The following is a 19,799-nucleotide window of genomic DNA, read 5'->3' on the forward strand; positions in this document are numbered from 1 at the left end:
CTAGTATTTCTCCCCAGGTCTAGTATTGCTCTGGGCCCCATCTGGCAACCCTAAGTACAAGAATCTGCCAGTACAGACTTGTACCTTGGGTAGGAAATATTGGTGTGAACCTGGTCTAGCTGCAGCAAGAACGATATTTACTTCAAGTGTGAGTCAGTCATCCAAAAGTCATACCACTAGCTCTGTTCTCCATTCACTCTTAGTCTTCAGTTTCATAAACAACTGCCCTCCCTCCACATCATTTCCTACGGTATTGTACAATTTATTTGAAAGCTGCAAAACCTTGTCTTTCAAATATTTATGTTTGTTCACATATTGAAAAAATTCAGTAAATGCTTCATTGACAGATCATTTCTTGTAATATTTTTGTTTTGCTGTTATATTTATTCCAGAACAACCTGTTGTTTTTTAACATACATAGTACCATATTTAACTTGTACTGTTGAATTCTGAATAGATATGATTGACAATGAACTTTGCAAAAATTGCATGGATGTGTTTATAGGGGAGGTTCTGCTGCATAAAGTAGATGTTTACAAAGAGACAGCTGGAAGAAAGTAATTTTTTCTACTGAAATTTCAAGAACACCTGTCTCTTTAAATATAGATTGAAATAACTCATTCATTCAATACAAAGCTGTTTCTTACAATTCATTTAAAGCGAGAAGCAAAATCTTCCAAGTACCCTTTGAATATAAATGTGAATACTACAAGTATCTGTGGAAGAATGAACATTTGTGTGCAGAAGACTTCAAAAAGGTCATGGGTCTTCTGTCAGAAGTGTGATATGGGTAGTATGGTTAATTTAACAGGTGTATGAGTTTAATAAAGCTTTGATTACTGATAAAAGCTCCCAATTCTTCAAATTCATGAGCGAGACTGACAAAGACATATTTTGCCGCAGGCCAGAGAGATCTGTTATCTACCTATTGCATTTTTATCACACTCTTCTTCTCAAGAGTTCAGGTAGCATATATGGTTCTCCCCTCCTTTTTATCCTCACAACAACCCGGTGAGGTTGGTTAAGATGAGAGAGAGAGCCCAAAGTCAAATAATGAAGTTTATGGCTGAGTGGGGATTTCAACTACAATCTTCCAAGTCTTCCAGTCCTAAGAAGAGTTACTGCAGTCTAAGCCCACCGAAATCAATGGGCTTAGACAGGAGTAACTCTGTTTAGGACTGTGCTGTTAGTCTGGCTGACATGCCAACAACTGCATCAAAATGAACAAAATTTGATAAACATGGTTTTTCCTTCTCTTTGTTTCCAAAGTCAAGTGTTGTTGCCTAGTGTGAACCAGACACGGTTGGTTGTCAACTGGCCTAGTAAAAAAAAATGTTCTGTCTCTTTAACAGGGGCATGGAACATTTCATTTAATACATGGAAAATATGCAGTTGAATATTTTCATGCTAGGGAGATATATAATATCTATATATATTATATATATAAGATATATAATAATATGGTTGTTCAAGCAATGGAAGGCAACTTAATCCTACAGTGTCAACAACTCTTATGTTTGCATCTTCTGAAATAATAATTTCATTTGGAGTTATGTATTCCAAGCCATTTTGGCTCTGATTTCCTGATATTATGGCAGGCAGAAGGAGAATATCTGGACTCAGCAATAATTCTAGGATGGAGGATGGGAAAAGGGGGCTCTAGGCATTTACCTCTTTGTGAAATCTGGGCTTACCAACATCAGGAGAAGCAGGTTTGGCCTCTAATTCAAAAGCATTTCAAAGGCTTTACCTTTCCCTGTAAGCATAAATACCTCCACTGTGGCTATAAAAGAAACTGTATAAAGGTAGATAATCTGACTGATTTTTTTATCATGTTGCCAACTTTTAAGTTGGTCCCTCTAGTAGTCCGTTTAATATGAGTTTGATCTGCAGGCAATTTTTAGATGGTGCTATTTAACTTACTGCCATGAAAAACTTCAATGGTCCATTTCCATTCATTAAATGTCTATTAAAGGGACCGGGCCTTTTCTCCCCATAAGGGTAACCTTATTCACACATTAGAGTCAAAATACTAATACTATTAGGCGGTAGTACAAAGCTAAGTCCCTTTTTATTCAATGGGGCTTACTCCCAAGAAAATGTTCTTAAGATTTCAACGTTTATTTAATACCAGTATTTATTTAGACTTGTGCACAAAGAATTGCATGACCAGTCCCTAGGCCTGAGGGAATGCTGAATTTCTCCCTTTGGAAAATTGTTGCTACTGAAACTGGAAATTTAGCAGCATTTTCCATGCGGGTGTAAAGGTTTCTCCATTCAGTTTTCATCTTTAAATCTGCACCCCACTTTTCTTCTCAAATAAGGCTTCCGAGCAGGCTTCACTCATTGTCAAATATCATTTATCTATAAAATGATCTTGACACATTAAAACTCGTTAACAAATGCTGTTTTCGACACCTAACAAGACTCAAGAGTTTCTGAATAGTATAGAAATATTTTGTCCTTTCCTTTTTCAAATTATAACTTGTAACTAGAGGCAAGGTCACCTTTTATATCAATTGTTAGTGAGTGGATTAAAAGTGCTGCTTGGTAAAATGATAAGTAAATTACTAAAAATGAGAAATGCCATTCACAGAGTTGAGTGACATGATCAATCACCACCCACATATCATTCAGGACATTTCTTTATATCAAGGCATTCTTTTTTAGCTAAAAAGGGAACAATGAATGGCTCCAATATGGATTGGGCATCCCTCATACCTTCCACTGAGCAAGCCAGAATGTTGGAGCTTGCTAGTACTGTGTGGGGATGGAATGGGTGCCTTGACCAGACTTTCTTCTATGTGACTCAATAGCACTGTAGAAGAAGAATGTGGATTCTGGCCTTTATATTAACTCTTATATTAACACAATGCAAGAAGCCTAACAAAACTGAAAAGGGGAAAACCCAGAGTGAGCCAAATGCAACTTAGTACGCATCAAACACGGTTCTTTACAAAAGAAAATTAAAGCTTTTAAGTTAAGGTCTACTGGAGCTCATACTAGAACTCTAAGCTATTAAGCTCATACTAGAATAACTATTATGTGATGAAAATGGCAGGAAAATATTTTTATGGAGCTAAAGTAGGGTTGCCAACTCTGGGTTGGAAAATTCCTGGTGATTTGGGGGTGGATACTGCAAAGGATGGCATTTGGGGAGGTGAGGGACCTCAGTGAGACATAATGCCATAGAGTCCACTCTTGTAGAATCATAGATTTGGGAGTGTACTTAAAGACTATCTAGTCCAACCCCCTGCCCAATACAGGAACAGCCTAAAGCATCCTCATAAAGTATTCATCCAGCCTCTCCTTGAAGACTGCTAATGAGGGGGAACCCTCTAGGCAGCTGATTCCATTGCTGAATTATTCTTAACGTGGAGAAGTTTTTCCTACTGTCCAGCCAGTACCTTCCCTCCAGTAGTTTAAACCCATTGTTTCAAGTCCTATCCTCTGTTGCCAACAAGAACAGCTCCCTTCCCTCCTCTAAGTGGCAGCCTTTTAAATACTTATAGAGAACAGCCATGTCTCCCCTCAACCTCTTCTCCAAACTGAACATTCCCAAGTCCCTAAGTCTTTCCTTGTAGGGCTTGGTCTCCAGGCCCCTGATCATCCTGGTTGCTCTCCTTTGCACCCCTTCCAATTTGTCTACATCCTTTATGAAACTGATCTCTGTCACCTGGAGATCAGTTGTAATTCCAGGGGAACTCCAGGCTAAAGGGCTTCTTAGATATTATTTTTAAAGAAAGGGCAATGATACATGTGCAGAGCTGCCAGTAATCCAAGTGTGAACCATACGGAGATTTATGCCAGTTCACTAAAACAATCATGCATGATGCTCGTGTGTGTGTGTGTGTGTGTGTGTGTGTGTGTGTGTGTGTGTGTGTGTGTGTGTGTGTGTGTGTGTGTGTGTGTGTGTGTGTGTGTGTGTGTGTGTGTGTGTGTGTGTGTGTGTGTGTGTTCCTACAACAGAACTCACAGCAGCCAGTGTTTGGGCTGCAGCAACTTTATCTTACGGTATATATTTTCAGAGATACTAACAGGCTTTCTTATACCAGGTCTTTGTTGCTCTCTTGCTCTGAATTTTGATATAGTTTAGTGCTTTAATTATAAAGGACTGCTGACCCTTGCCATAGAGGCTATCTATGTCATCTAAGTCCTTTAGAAGAGTGTAACTCTGCTTAGCATTGCACTCTAATAGCATAAGTCAGGGTGACAGCTGGTAGTTTGGTGGTGCACACAGAGGATCTCAACAGTGTTTCTAGACAAATCCAAGAGTCCCAGCCTAAAAGGTTTATAACAGCCAATGGCACCAGACTGCCTTTTTGGGTGTCATCTGGCTTCACCGGCCCAAAGGATAATAGCATTTGTGAATACCCAGGCTGAAACTCTTATTCCCCCCTCTGACCAGTAGTCCTAGCATGCAGAGAGTCAACATCTGGTCCACATGGTTCCTTCCGGCTAGCTTGAATGGCAGCTGATGCTCAATCAAGGCTGCTGACTTCTGGAATAAACAATTTGGATCAAATTGATCTCTCTCAATATGGACATGTAGCAACATATAATGATTGTATAGCTGTTAAATTTTGTAGTTACAAGGAGAAATCAAGATATCTTCACTGACTTAGGAATGCTGTTGAAACAACCTTTTTATTGGCAGTCAGTAGTAGCAGACAGGTTGGCAGAAGATGAAGTTGCCATTGTTCTTCAGGAACACCTTGATTCCTCTGCCTGCATTGCTTGCCTTTGCTTTAATATTAAAGGTATACCACAAGCTGTTCCTGAGCAAAGAATAGATTTCACGTGTATGCACACTCTCTGTGCTGCTGGCATCTTTGTTTTGTAACATGCTGTTGAGAAATAATTCATTCTAGTGTACAAACAGATGAGGGGGTAGATGTGCTGTGCTATGAGTTCAACTGATTTGTATTGCTCTTGTTTTAGTGACATGAATGATAAATAAAGAATTTGTTTTATAGACTTCTTTTTACCTCCAAGGACAAAGCATCCTAGGGGTAAACTTGAGATAGGTTCTAATCATGAAACACTAACTATGGAGTACTCAGTTAAAACAATAATTGCAGCAATTTTCCATTTTGTAGCATCAAATGCTAAGGGACATGGAATTAGGTAAGTTAAACACTGACTCTAAATAAACATTAGATTTTCCTAGAAGAAGATCATTATCAATCCATTAAAGAAACATCCTCCTTGTATTAAATAAGGACGAAAAGGAAGTACCTAAGGGGGCGTGATTATTTTTCACAGTGTTAAAAATGCTTCTCTTTTTTGATGTTATTTTGACACTCCAAGCAAAAATGTTTGGCAGCTCATTTACCATGCTTATTTGTTCTCTCTTAATTCATTTCATTTTCTTTCAATGGCATGTTCATGAATGACATCTATTAGGCTATGACTTTCCCATACACTGCATGATTCCTGATTGACTGGAATCACTTGGATAACTGCTCACATCCTCAACTGTCCTTTTTTTGAACTCAGCAATGGCATCACACAAATCTGATAGGTTAAATAGAGGTTGTTTGACAGGGTAATGTGGGACACCCTAGTAAATACACAAGACTGTTGATAGATGGGCCATTGGGTTTAGAGGAATTATGCCTTCAAAGGGGAACCAGACAATAAAATTTTCATGTTACCTCAAAAAAGGAAGGCCCCCCCCCCGACTTTAAGGTGCTAGATAAAGGGAAGAGTGGGAGACAGAAGGAACCATTTGCAACACTGTTAGAGAGAGGCAAGATAGATTACTTTTAATATCCTGGTCTGTCCTCCCCTCGCCCCCTCAAAAACCCAGAAACACATGGCTTGACTGGTAAAGCGCAGCTGTGACAAGAAGAGGATACCTCAGCCCCCCAATACTGGATTGGCCATTCAAAATCTCTTCCCAGTGTGGAGGAACAAGTTAAATGTTCAGCTCACTCAGTGAAAGGCATCTAAGTTGGAATGAAGAAAGGAAGTAAGTCTCCCCTAATGCCAAGATCACCCTGTTGTGTATTATTCCTGCTGGCATGTGTCCATTGCTTGGAGAGGAATGAAAAGGTAACTCACTGAGCAGTGTAATTTACACTGGATGCTTTTTTATCTTTTATTTTCCTAGTTCCCTGTATCACCTGTAACTTTATTCTGTCATGTCTATAGAGACTCGAGCCCTGTACTATTAGTTTGCAGACTGTGTTCATTAGCTCTCCATAGCCCTGCTCCAGCATATCCACAGGGCTGCCTCTCTCCCTGTGTCCCAGTACAGCAGCTCCACTCATCTGAACAGGGCCTTCTGCAGGTGCCACCTTGCACCTGGGCAAGATCAGCATCTGCCTATACACATGCATCCTCTCTGGTGGCCCCTGCTTTATGGAATGGCCTCCCTGAGGAGGTTAGGAAAGTTCCCACTCTCCTGGATTTCTGCGCACTATGCAGAACTGAATTATTCAAGAGGGCTTTTTACTCAGATAGGAAGGCTGTACTGTAATGAAGTGGTCTCAAAGAGACACATCAGTAAAGAGATAGGAACCATAGACTTTACTACTATACACTGTCTGTTGCTGTAGGTGTGATATTACTGGGTAGTTCTATATAGCTTAATACATTAGTCTTAGAATTGTTTACGCTCCATTTCATCATGTCTTCAACTCTGTACTGGATTTCTGCAGATTTAAAATCTTTGCAAATTTTCATTTATGTATCCTATTACATTGTTTATTGAAATGTCTTTGAAACTGACTGTACAAACTCACACTGTGCAATCCACCCGGAATCTCAGTAAGAACGGTAGACTATAAATAATGTAAATAAATAAATATCTTTTTTTTTTCATTGCAATGATCTTGGACTGCTGATAAGCCTCAGCCAGATGCCTAGTTGCTCTTCTGTGCAAAGACGCCAAACACCTGGCCCGGCTACAGAGATTAGCAAGGCTAGGAGGAGTGATACTGGATATTGCATATGCATGCACACATAGTGGCCCACTTTCAGTGAACCAGATCACAGAGGGAATTTAAGTGAGTACACAGGTTGGTGGCAATGTATGGTAAAGACAGGAAAGAGGGGTGCTACAGCTCTCCACCAGCAGGTTCAAGGCCCCCTCACCCACACTGACGTCTCGTGGTTGATCACAGTCTGGAAGCTAGGAAGGGAGAGGGCCGAAGAGTTCTGAGATGAGGGTAGTGGTGACTTGCCATTCTGTTCACTAAACAATCATTTGACTAGGACACTTGCTGGAAATAATAGAAGATAGAAAGTGCCCTCAAGTCATAGCTGACTAATGGTGACCCCTAGCGGGCTTTTCATTGCAAGAGCTCTAGGAAGCTGTCTATGTAGCAGTCCAAATCAAATGGCTCAAGAGTGTGTATTACAACAAACTGTAAGTTTGCTCCTCAGAACCGCTGGAAAATTTGCTCAGACTTACCCTTTGGTGATAGGAAACTGACCATGGATTTATTTGTGATTCTTGATAAATTCCATCGAGCTTTAAAGATAACGCTTTACAGAACCATGCTAGGTTTAAAATGGAAATTTATTTATTTACTTTATTTGTAGCCCAGCTTTGTCACTGACAATCAAGTCAGATACATTGGTAAATGCCAATAAATAAAACCACCGGAGACAGGCAATGCAGTGTAGTGGTTAGAGTGTTGGAATAGGATCTGGGAGATCCAGTTCTGAATTCCTACTCTACTTGAAAGTCTAGTTGGTCTCTAAAGTGCTACTGGACCCAAATTTTGCTCTTCTATTACAGACCAACACAACTTACCCACCTGAAACACTCTACCATGGAAGCTCAATGGGGGACCTTGGGGCATTCACATAATCAGAGCCTAACCTACTTCACGTGGCTGTGAGGGTAAAATGGAAGAGTAAGCTACTTTGGAGCAGAGATATCTAAATAAATAAACACATTTCTTATGCTCTATGTCTGTTTCTAATGATGATTAATTTTAAAAAGTGCTTCCTCTCATAGAGGGAGGTACAGCTAACGCACCAGTCAGAAAGATGTCAGCATGCTAACAGGTTCTTAATAGACAATTAAAGGCAAGCCTATGCTTATGCTAAGTGTCTCTTGTGGTAACAGTTAATTAGCATGATAAAATCCTCATTTTGTTTCATGCTTACTGATGGTTCTCTAGTTTGTATCCCTGAGAGAAAAGAAATGGTAATTTACCCCTGTGAATGCTGAAGACAAATTAAAATGCAGAAAGTGATCTGACCCTTATTCACAAAAAAGCCCAGGTGTAATAAAAACTGTGGGGGGGGGAGGTATTGTGCCCAAATGAAGTGTATAGACTGTTTAACTTCAAGGCAAACAACTGCAAAGTGATTGCAGTGGGGTAAATGACTCCTAACTCCTTCCTAACTCCTGTTTTCTGAACAAAGAAAATAGATGGATATAGCACCTTGAATGCTGAAACAAAATTCCATTATTGTTGATTGTAAATGTATCTTAACATCTTAAATGCACTACAAAGAAGCTATTAAGGACCTAACTGCACATCACATGCAAATTTATCTAATTACTTACTAAAATTTATGTGCCACTATATAATTGTGGTTTCAAAGTAATTTACAATAGGCATTAAAAACAATAAAGAGACATCATAAGAGCATCATAAAATTAAAATACCACCAACAGCATAATAAACAGCAGCGTGGTAAACAGGAATAGAACAGACTAATTCTCAAATCTCCATCATGGCAGAAAAGCTTTGTGGAAAAGCCCAATCTTACACCACTTCCTGAAAGAATCAAATGGTGACTATCATAGTAGCAGAGCATTCTATAGCACTGGGCAATTATAGATAAACCCCACCCCTAGTTAGAGTTCCCAACCTCCAAATGATGGCTGGAGATCTCCTGGAATTATAGCTGATCTCCAGGCAACAGAAACCCATTCCCTGGAGAAAATGGCTGCTTTGGAGGGTAGACTCTATGGCATTATACGCCACTGAGGTTCCTCCCATCTCCAAACCCCACCCTTCCCAGGGTCCACCTCCAAAAGCTCCAGGAATTTCCCAGCTAGAAGTTGGCAGTCCTACTCCTGGTGGGTGCCAAGCTTGCTCTGTCAAAGATGGAACCTGGAGCAGAACCCAAAGCGAAGCCTATCATATAGTAGTATACTTTCTTCAGATAGTTCGGACCAAAACTATTTAGGGATTTATAAATCAGAAGTGGCACTTTAAATATACAGGTACCCTATGCAACTCAGACAGCAAGGGTGTAATACTGTTGATTACCATAGACGACAACCACATTTTGGACTTGCAGATCACTGAACCATAATGATTTTTTTCCAGGTAAACCAGTTTGGAGCAGAGAAAGTTGAGAATGCTAAGCACTTCCTGTACTTGTTGCTTCAGTGTGTTCCAAACTCCCTCCCCCCACCCTGCCCAACTACTTTCCCTGCCCTTTCATGGGGGTCCCAAACACACGCCGCCCGCCTTTGACATACTAACAGGATACAAATTAAGCAACCTCAACATAAAAGCTTTGAAAGCACAATAGGTATGCATGACCTTTTCACCTGACTTAATATTTCATCTACAGCTTATTAGGAAGAGAAAAAACAAAACTCATTGTAGAAATATATGTATTTGCACAGATAGGATAAGCTTATTTATTGGAAGAGATCTGGCCTCCTTTGATCAAACATTACTGTGTAACTAATACATTTTAGGATTTCTGCATGTTTTTCTGCATTTTGGAATCGGTGAAGGAGTAAAGCTTATATTGCTAATATCATCAAACTGGGGAGGAGACTATATTAGGGTTGCCAACTTCATACAAAAAAAGGAGGGTTGCCAACTCTGGCTGGGGAAATTACTGGAGACTTGGGGGCACTGCTCGTGGAGAGGGATATTTAGTGTATGTGTGTGCTACACCATTTTCTCCAGAAGAAATTGTCTCTATAATCTGGAGATGAGTTACAATTCTGGGATAACTCCAGGCCATGCCTGGAAATTGGCTGCTTTAGGCTATATGGTTGCAACACTATGTTTGATGGTCTTAATGTTTGATATTTTCCTTTTAAAAAAAGAAAGCAAGCATATTTCATCCACTCCTGGTTCTGTCTTACCATCTCATACTGAGATGAAAGAAGGAATGAAGGAAGCAAAAAGTGGGAGGGCAGAAAACTACAATGGGAATTTCAGGGAAGACGAACAGACCAATATAATGACAAATTAGCTTTTTTTCTCTTCCTTCCACAAATAAATAGTAATAAAAACAAAAACTGGAGCCTTACCTGTTACTATGTGCTGGAGGTCTCACACCCTGTGCTTTTGGCGTCCGCAGAAGAAGAATATCAGCATTCAACTACATTTTGAGCACTCTGTTTTTCATAACACAGACCAATTGCTCATGCCTGGTACACAAAGGTGACTGCATGATCTAATATTTTAAGGTATCATAGTTGTTTCCCTTAAATCTACACCCATTTCCTCAGCGCAGGGTCCTCTTTTCTTAACACCACGTTTGAGTGCCTTTTCTAGTAGGGTCAAAAACACGAATCTTAGTGAAGTCACCAAAGCTCTGATATTTTAAGTGTATCAGATCTGTATTGTTGCTTGGGTTGCCAAGCCCTCAATGAAGAAGAAGAACTCCTTACCCTCAGTTTCTGTATCCTGATTCCCAACACCAAAATGAACAAAGAAAGGGGTGACTGTGTGATGTCACTTTTGCATTACCTGGCACAACAGTCCTCTCTAGGAATCATAGGAAACTATGGCTTTACCATAGTTTCCCCAGTGATTCCTAAAGAGCATTGATGTCATTTCTGGATTTTCCCAGATGTGACATCATGATGACATCACTGACAGCAGCTCCCCTATATTCCTCCCCATCTCCTGCTGGTTGCTAAGCCTGGCAACTCTAATTATAGCACTTCAAATATTTAAGAATGTTTCATCTCTGGCCTCTTTTTCTCTGCATCCTTACTTGTGACTTTTAAAAGTTTTTTTTTAAAGTAATACTGAAACAAACGCACAGTGATTGTGGCAGAGGAGTCCAACTTGAATTCTTAGAACTAATCTAAATGTGATGCTGAACTCCTGTAATTGTAGCTTCAGATCTATAATTATGATCACGGTCAATGCACTGTGGAACTGAACTCTTTCCCTTGAACTGTTTTTTGCTTAGAAATGTGCTGCAGGGGCTGTTTTGAGTCCCATTAGGAAAACAAGACAGGTTTCCATATTGTGTTTGACTCTTTTCCCTTTCAGTGCTTATGGAAGAAGTTTTGATTCAAGAAATGGCTCCTTTCATACCGTGGCTGCATTTTAGGGCCAAATTATATGTCTGGTGGTTTGGCCTTTAGCCATCATGGAATTTTCAAACAAACAAACAAATGATTTTTGTATAATTATCCATTCACCATCACTGATTGTCCCTAAGCAAAAGGTTTCTGCTTTTATCCTTTATCCTCTCTTATTTACAGTGATGTCCTTGGCACATTTACACCTTTCTAAATCCATTTATTTCAGTGGACTTAAAAAACTGTAACTCTGCTTAAAGCTGCACTTTCTGTTTAAGAATGGAGAGAAGGAGGCAGTTAGACCAGGCCCTTCCTGTGAGGAAGCAGTGTGCTCAGAATGGCTAAATCCTAATGAGAGTAGCTTCCCCCCTCCCCCACAAAAAAGCTATTTTTTAAAAAAAAAAAATTAAAACTAAAATCAAGTCTTGATGAAGGGACAATGTATTTAAATAATAAATATGTAAGAGCTCACACAATTAAAAATTCATTAAAGCAAAAGGATTTAATGAAGTATTGATACCCATGAGGAAACTGAGACCAAAACATTTGATGAAGTGAATATTTTTGAATAGGAGGGGAAATCCTAATATTCTTCTCTCGCTTCATATATTCCCTTTTCCTCTCTACATCATTTTCTAAGACAGAGTGATTTAAATAGTGGGGGGGGGGGCTTTGCTTCCTCTTTTTAGGGTAAAAATGGAGAAGACACTAGGAGATTAGTGACTGGATCATACTAGCAATTTTAAAAGAGAAATTTCATATTGTTTCGCTAATTGAAACTAGCCCTCATTGTTGTACTCAACCTTGTACTTAATTTAAAGATAAAAGACTGGCAAAGGATGGGTGTCTGTCTTTTTGCCCTTTAAATGGCTAAAAGCAGCAATGGGGGCAAATATGAGAAATGTGTGGGGATAAAAAAGTTAACCTCTCTGAAATGATGCTAATCTACACAGCTTTTATGGAATTTCTTCCTAAGGGAGGTGGCAAACATGAAAGGACAGGATGGCAAAAGGATCTACCTATATAACCTCCTCCCATCCAGAACCTGATTTGCATTTGCACCCAGAAGCATAGTCCAAAAGAAATGGATACCGAAGACCAGGGCTTTTTTTCAGCAGGAACGTGGGGGAACAGAGTTCCGGAACCTCTTGAAAATGGTCACATGGCTGGTGGCCCCACCCCCTGATCTCCAGACAGAGGGCAATCTAAACTCCCCTCTGTCTGGAGATCAGGGGGTGGGGCCACCAGCCATGTGACCATTTTCTCCGAGTTCCACCACCCCTTTTCCCAGAAAAAAAACCCTGCCGAAGACATATGAGACAAAGCAGTCACTGATGTGGCCCAAGCTATTTTTTTTTTAAACCCAGAGTAAATCAATGCTGTTGTAGTGGAGAAGGGTATACAGTACCTGTTGTTATTTTTATGCAGCATCAAAACTGCTTCAAAGGATATTTTCCCCCAAGATAGCAGAAAACTACTTTAATACATTTTCAGTTTTTCCCATTCCCTGGGAGTTTGTCTGCAAAGCCCGGAAATTTAATCGTTCATTTGCCCTTGGAGAAATCTCACACACACATTACATTCATATACAACAACCACAAATCCTCCCCAGCTTCAAAATCTACCAAAGCTTTGACTCCCGATGCATTTTTTTTCAAATGAACAAAGTAAAAAAAAAAAAAAGAGGAAGAAACAGTTTATAAAACAGCAACGGAAATAATGTTAATTTATTTTTAAAAAATAGAGAACAAAATGAAACTTGAGGGAAAACTTACTGGCGTTACAGTTTATCCTGATACAGTCTAGATGGGGAAAAATAAATGAAAGATGAAATTGCATCCTTCAAGGTAACAGCTGCAGACATCCAAAAACAATCAGTCCACCCTTCCGGGGACAGACACACGCAAAGAGATGTGGCCATTTTATATTTTTATATACATTATGTACAAACTCAGGAGTGGTTGTATATCCGCAATATATATCGGGAAGAAATATCAGATCCATATATCTACTTAACAACTATCTGGGTGTGTGTTTTGTGTGTGTGCCCATGTATGTAAAAGTAGTATATCCTCTCTACGAGACAATATGGAGAATATTTTCTTCTTAAGGAAAATAGTGCATTAAAGATAATCTTGTGATTCTAATCACAAACTGTGTCTTAGCTAACAAGTCTTAAGGCACAGATATTCTTCCTCAAAATGCAAATATTTTCCCCAGTGACATTTTTTTTTAAATACCTCGTGTTTCAAGGTATCTTTTTACAATGCTTCTTTGGTATGATTTGTGTCATTGCATAAATACACCACCTAACCAATGCAATACACCTGGCTTGGCAGTATTTGCTGATGAAATATTTAATCCAGGGCATTCCCATTGCAATAGCCCAAAGTGTGTTTAAAAAAATCTGAGCTGTCACTATTCCCCAAAACGAGGAAAGGGTTAGCATACTGCCTACTTGTCCCCTGTCATAAAATGGCCACTTGCAAACAGCTAACCGCACGAACGCCCAGCCCAGATTTCAGTGCATTTTGGAGGGTTAGGGGTATTTTTGATTGGTAGGGAAGAGTTGATACAAAGGTAGCCAGCCAACCATCTCCTCAGAGCCCCGTCTCGCCTTGCTGCCTGAATGTTAGGACTGAATGATGCACCAATAACATTCAGGAAGAAGATGAACTAGGCAGTGCAGTGGCAGGTCTGGTTATCTTTGACAACTCCACAAGCTTCACTCAGAGGTTCCAAACAGTACAAGGGCAGAAGAATGAACAAAACAAAACAAAAAATGATCTAGATACTCTTGTTTAAAAAATCTGTTTCCCTATATCATTCTACAAAAACAAACAGTAAAGTTGGAATTTCAACTGGGGGAGCTTGTGTGAGCACTTAAGCTTGCCAGGTACTCAGTCATAACTTAATAATAAGCATTCTGCCTCCTTCAGTACTCTGGCTTTGAACACAATTCTTGTCAGAGTGTTGCAAGATATGCTTGAGCAACATCTCAGAGCATTGCATGGCTGATCTGGTGAAACTGTTCTTCACTTGGTGAGGCTCAAGCCTGGAGCCAGTGCCTCCCAATTACAGCAATCCAAAATGAGGATGATAAAGAAGTCGATTGCGGAGCAGCCAGAACTTTGGACAGTGGAGGCTAGCCTCTGTTTCTAGAATCTGTGAACAGGGTAGTTGGTGCTTAACTACACTTCACCTAAGGGAACAACTGTATAGAGATCCAGTAAATGTGAAGACAGCCTTTGTCATTACCCAAACGAAAGGGCAATAAAAAAATTAGCAAAAGGAAAAAAAAAACAGAATTTGAGTGAACAGGAATAAACCAATCAGGACGGAGTAGTGAAGCCATAGAGAGAGTCTGTTGTCCAGCAGATCTTCTCTGAAGAAAATATGGGTTTGGTTTCGTGCCATTAGGTTTGTCATGTGTCGTCAACCGCAACAGAAAAGTGGGAGCAAACAGTCCCTGAGCATTTGGTACAATCAACATACAGGGGTGGCTATATCCCTTTGACAGATGTGTGTTAGTGGGGTGAGATATTAGAGAAAGGTAAAAGGGAAACAATTTTTAAAAAGAAACTCTTCCCAAAGCTGGAGGTGGGAAAGAGAAGAAAGAAGGAAAGAAAGAGACAGAGAGAGATAAAATGTCACTTTAAACAAATGGGATACAAGTTGGATTTTTTTAAAGATTATATGCAAAGTCAATGGCAAATCAACTCAATTTATGAAATTTACCACAAGAGACAGAATTTTTAAGAATTCCCTTAACATTTCCTCTGATGTTAGAAGCCCTTCCCCACATCTTCTGGTGGTTGTTTTATTTGGGTCTAGCTAGTTTATATTTAGTTTTCTGTTCTCAGTTATCATTACTTGGGATCCTACCTGTGGGCACATTCTTACTATATATTCTCTCCTGGCCCTTGGGATTTGCAGTTCCCTCTTTACTCCAGTTTCCATTGTTTTCTCTCACATATAAAACACACTTTAATGCTTTTGCAGGTTTATGCAACTGACTGAGGTGATACACTTTTTGAACATATTCACCAAGTATGTTTTTAGTTTAAATGATTGAGGGGGCAGGGAGAATCATATATACAGAGATTATGATAATACGTAATAATGAGTAGGTTCGTAAAAGGCAAACTCTTCCTACTGGGAAATGAAGAATGTGCTATCAGGCTTCAATAGATTAATCAAATGCTCCTGGCAAAAAAAGGAAGCAGAAATAAATGGCTGCAAAATCCAAGCAGTCATATCACTAGCACTGCTGGAGACAACAATGCTTTAGAATAGTCTGGGTCTGAGAGGTGCAGCTGATTGACCACATTCCCTTGATCAAACTTGAGTCAAGGCTTTATTCCACTCCATCGGAAGGGCAAGTATGGTAGGAAGGATTGAGAAACTTACGTGATATTAAAGAATCCCTCAGTGGCTGTCATGCTTTGCCAAACCACCAATGAAAGTGGTGGGAACAAAGGTGGCTTTGTCTGTATGATTTGCCATTTCCCTCACTCTCAACACATGTTTTAAGCAGCAGGGTTAATTGGGGGGGGGGCATGTGTGAAGCTATGACTGACTGAACTCTCTCTCTCTCTCTCTCTCTCTCTCTCTCTCTCTCTCTCTCTCTCGCATCTGTCTCACTCCTCCTCCCTCTCAACAAAGCTGCAAGATCTGTCACATTTGGGCTTCTACTGTTTACAAAACAAGGCTCCAATATGTCATGAAATGTGTTATTAAGACAGCAAATATGCTGTCCCAGATTCTCACTGGGGGGAGGTCTGAAACAAAGAAGCAGAGTTCACAAAAGAAACTCCATCCCTCACCCGCCCACATCACAATCTCCATCCAATTTTTATGCATTCCTGATTTATTTTACTAATATTTTTTTTTTGCTAAAGGGTGTTGTGCAGGTGAGAGGGATATGCCAGCCCCTGCAGGCTGCTCTGTACACTCTGTTCGAAGGGCTGTTTGCTGTGCGGGCCGCAGGCTTCAGGCCTTTGAAGGGTTGAATACCATCTTTTGATATACCATGACTGATGGGGTGTAAGGAAGCTTTTACAACTTGGATACACAGCATAAAAAGATCACAGGAAAGAACATAATAAACAGACAAGGCTTGAGAAAAAACAAATGGAATGAAAAAAGAAAAGAAAAGCAAGCACAAGAATCTTTAATACCATTCAAAACAGTCTTTGCCAATACACATTTCAGGCACATCATAATCCAGTTGTATGACATCCTGGTCTGCAATTTCTTGTTGTTATTTATGGATTTCTAATTTTGACTTTCATCAAAATGTGTAGATTTAAAAAAAAAATGAGTGAGGCTTAGAATCCTCCTGTTCCAACAAGTTCTCAAAACCCATTACATCATAATGGTCTGTAGGACTCTTCCCCAATGAGATATTTTATGTTTCAATTGTTTGAGGTTGTACAGGTTACAACCTTTACAATCTCATGACCCTACTTTTGCTTTCAATGTTATAACAATTTTGGCATTTATAGGAAGTCTGAAGTGCCAAGTGCTGTCTGGAACTTTTCTCTGCAGAGCTTACAGTGCTGCATCATGCAGCTGTTGTTCTGGAAGTCACCTTCAGAGCCCTGCAAGACTGAAACACTGTTTCGGCAGTTAAGTTGGAGTGATGCTGCTGTCATTGCAGACAAGGCCATAGAAGATCTGTGGTTTTGGCTTTAGCAGAGCTTATTCCTCTGCTAATCCTCAAATAGAGGCCTCTATTAGGACCCTTCATGGACTACATTTTTAACACAAAAGCCTTTCACAACACTCTAGTCAAGGACAAGGAAAATACCACAACACTCATATTTTTTAAAAGAGGGAAACAGCAGATGTTCAGAACTAATCAAATGATATGGTTGTTCTGGGTAGGGGTGTGTGATTTGGATTTCCGATTCAGCATAAATACCCGAATCGGACCCAATTTGTAAAGATTTAGGATTTCCTAATCAGACTCAGCATACTGGCCCCGATTCGGAAATGCCGAATCAAAGCTTCCCGAAGCAATTCAGATTGCTTCGGGAAGCTTTAGGGAGCTTTCAAACCTTTTAAACTTCAGCTGACAGGAGGGGGATCCCCACACCTGCCAGCTGAAGCATGGGAAGTGTCCTTTCCTGCTGCTTGCAAGCGGCAGGGAAAGGGCCCTTTAAACTTCAGCTGACAGGCACAGGTGGGATCCCCTATGTGCCCGCCAGCTGAAGCGTGGGAAGGGCCCTTTCCTGCCACTTGCAAGCAGCAGGGAAAGGGCCCTTTAAACTTTAGCTGTCAGCCATGGGGGAGGAGGGAATCCCCTCCTCCTCCTCCAATTGGGTGAAAAAAGTGGTGGGGCAGGAAGTTTCGGTGTGCTCCGAATCTTCATGGAGCATACCGAAGTGGGGCAATAAGCGGTTTCCAAAGTGTCTTGCTACTTCGGAAATTGCTTATTTCCAATTATTTTTCTCGCTCTGGAAATTCCAAAGCAGGGAAACTGAATCTTTCTCTCCCTGCACACTCCTAGTTCTGGGTAGGGTTGCCAACTCTGGGTTGTGAAATTCCTGGAGATTTGGGGGTAGAGCCTGGGTTGGGGAACCTCAGCATGGTATAATGCCATGCGGTCCACCCTCCAAAACAGTCATTTTGTCCAGGGTAACTGATCTATATAACCTTAAGATCAGCTCTAATTCTGGGCGATCTCCAGGCCCCACCTCAAAGTGGGCAACCCTAGCTCCAAGTGATCTGTATCAAGTTCTGGGAAAATACATTGTTTTCCCCACCAAAGAGAGATAATAAGTTTTATTTGGATTCTGAGAATAAATTAGGATACTTACAGTTCAATCCTAAACAGAGTTACAATTTTCTAAGCCCATTGATTTTAACAGAGTGAGAAGAGTGTTAACTCCATTTAGAATTCCACTGTTAGAATTGACTTTAGATGTCTTTACTCTTCTTGTTTCTGCATTTCCCCCCTGTCATATCTGACATATAATTTTTGCATCTCCTCCTGTGCAGGAACCCAAAGGGAGCACTCCTAATCAGGTTTACTCAGAAGTAAGTCCCATTCTATTCAATGGGGCTTACCCCCAGTAACATGTTCTTTGGACTGCAGCCACAAGCTGCTTCCATATCAGAGCCCAATGTGCGTCCATTCCCAGAACTTCCCTCATTTCCATTACATCTGAAGCCGCTCTCGATGAGCTGATGTAAGGCTATTCCAAATAATGTACATTCAGGTAGAAGCGCCCCATGGCGCAGAGTGGTAAGCTGCAGTACTGCAGTCTAAGCTCTGCTCACGACCTGAGTTCGATCCTGGCGGAAGCCAGGTTCATATATCTGGCTCAAAGCTGACTCAGCCTTCCATCCTTCTGAGGTTGGTAAAATGAGTACTCAGTTTCCTTGAGGTAAAGTGCACAAGACTGGGGAAGGCAATGGCAAACCACCACGTTAAAAGTCTGCCAAGAAAATATTGTGATGCAACGTCCCCCCCATGGGTCAGTAATGACTCAGTGCTTGCACCTTTACCTTTTTTACAGGTAGATTAACAGTGTAATCCTATGCAGAGTTACTTCAGTCTAAGACCACTGAAGTCAATGAGATTAGACTGGAGTAACTCTGCATAGGATCGCACTGTGCATGGAAAAGACGCTTATCAGCAGGTGAAAAGCCCTGAGACTGCCTTGTTTCATTATCCTAAGCTTCCTCTTATTTTAAGCACTGGTGCCTCAGTATTTTATGAGGCTGAGTTTTCCATAATGAGCAATGAACTCATGTGACATCACAGTAGCCATGCCACAAACACTTCAGCAACAAAAGGTGACCTTGTTATGAACATGGCAACATCTGGCCTTTTAGGAGGTCTTTTCCATGTGAAGACCACAGAATTCTTGGCAGCTAACCCCTTCTGTAGGCCATTTCTTATTTTTCCCTTAGAAAATATAGATTGCATTAGTGACAGAGCAGATAACATAACCTGTGTCAGACTCTCCATCTTTTCCTTTCTTTTGTGATAATTGTTACCTTTTGCCAATAGCACAGAAAGAAGCTATTTGTTATCCGGAGAACAAATTACCTAAAATATCTTCAGTGGTAGAACTGAGGAAGAGACTCAAACATCATTTATTACAGCATGGTATCAGAGAAGAGAGAAACAGGCATATATGCCAAACTTTCTCTGAGATACCTTGGAACAAAGAATATTCCAGCCCAGTGGTAAGAGATGCATGATTCAAGAAGTTAATGTATACTGTAGGGGGCTAGAATCGTATTTCACCCCCCCCCTTACAGCCTAGTGAAGCATAACACTTGGTGTATTTCTGGCTGGCCATAAAAAGGCATTTTATATTGTTCCAGCACAGCTAGATTCAAGCATCTAAACGCTAGGCAATAGGAGTACCTAATGTTCCCTTTATCTGCAAAGCAAAACCCAAAAGGTATTGAGATCTGGATTAATTTAAAAACACTCTTCTTAGAAAGGGGGGAAGCTACTTTGCCTATGTACTATAATTTTTTGTTAGCTACATTTATTTATCAATCCATTTTTAAATTTTAC

General features: G+C 40.3%; 1 protein-coding gene across 4 annotated transcripts in view; it reads right to left on the reverse strand.

Annotated features, from left to right (window-relative positions):
* NRXN3 (neurexin 3) overlaps window positions 1-19,799 on the reverse strand; it is a 1,560,869-nt gene that overhangs the window by 1,038,629 nt on the left and 502,441 nt on the right. For all 4 annotated transcript variants that reach the window (XM_054971960.1, XM_054971959.1, XM_054971961.1 and 1 more), the window contains one exon: window positions 13,033-13,059. In XM_054971960.1, the coding sequence (XP_054827935.1) occupies window positions 13,033-13,059 (27 nt within the window). The remainder of the gene's footprint in view (window positions 1-13,032; window positions 13,060-19,799) is intronic.

Source organism: Eublepharis macularius, chromosome 2 (genome assembly GCF_028583425.1).
Source record: "Eublepharis macularius isolate TG4126 chromosome 2, MPM_Emac_v1.0, whole genome shotgun sequence".
Taxonomy (NCBI): domain Eukaryota; kingdom Metazoa; phylum Chordata; class Lepidosauria; order Squamata; family Eublepharidae; genus Eublepharis; species Eublepharis macularius.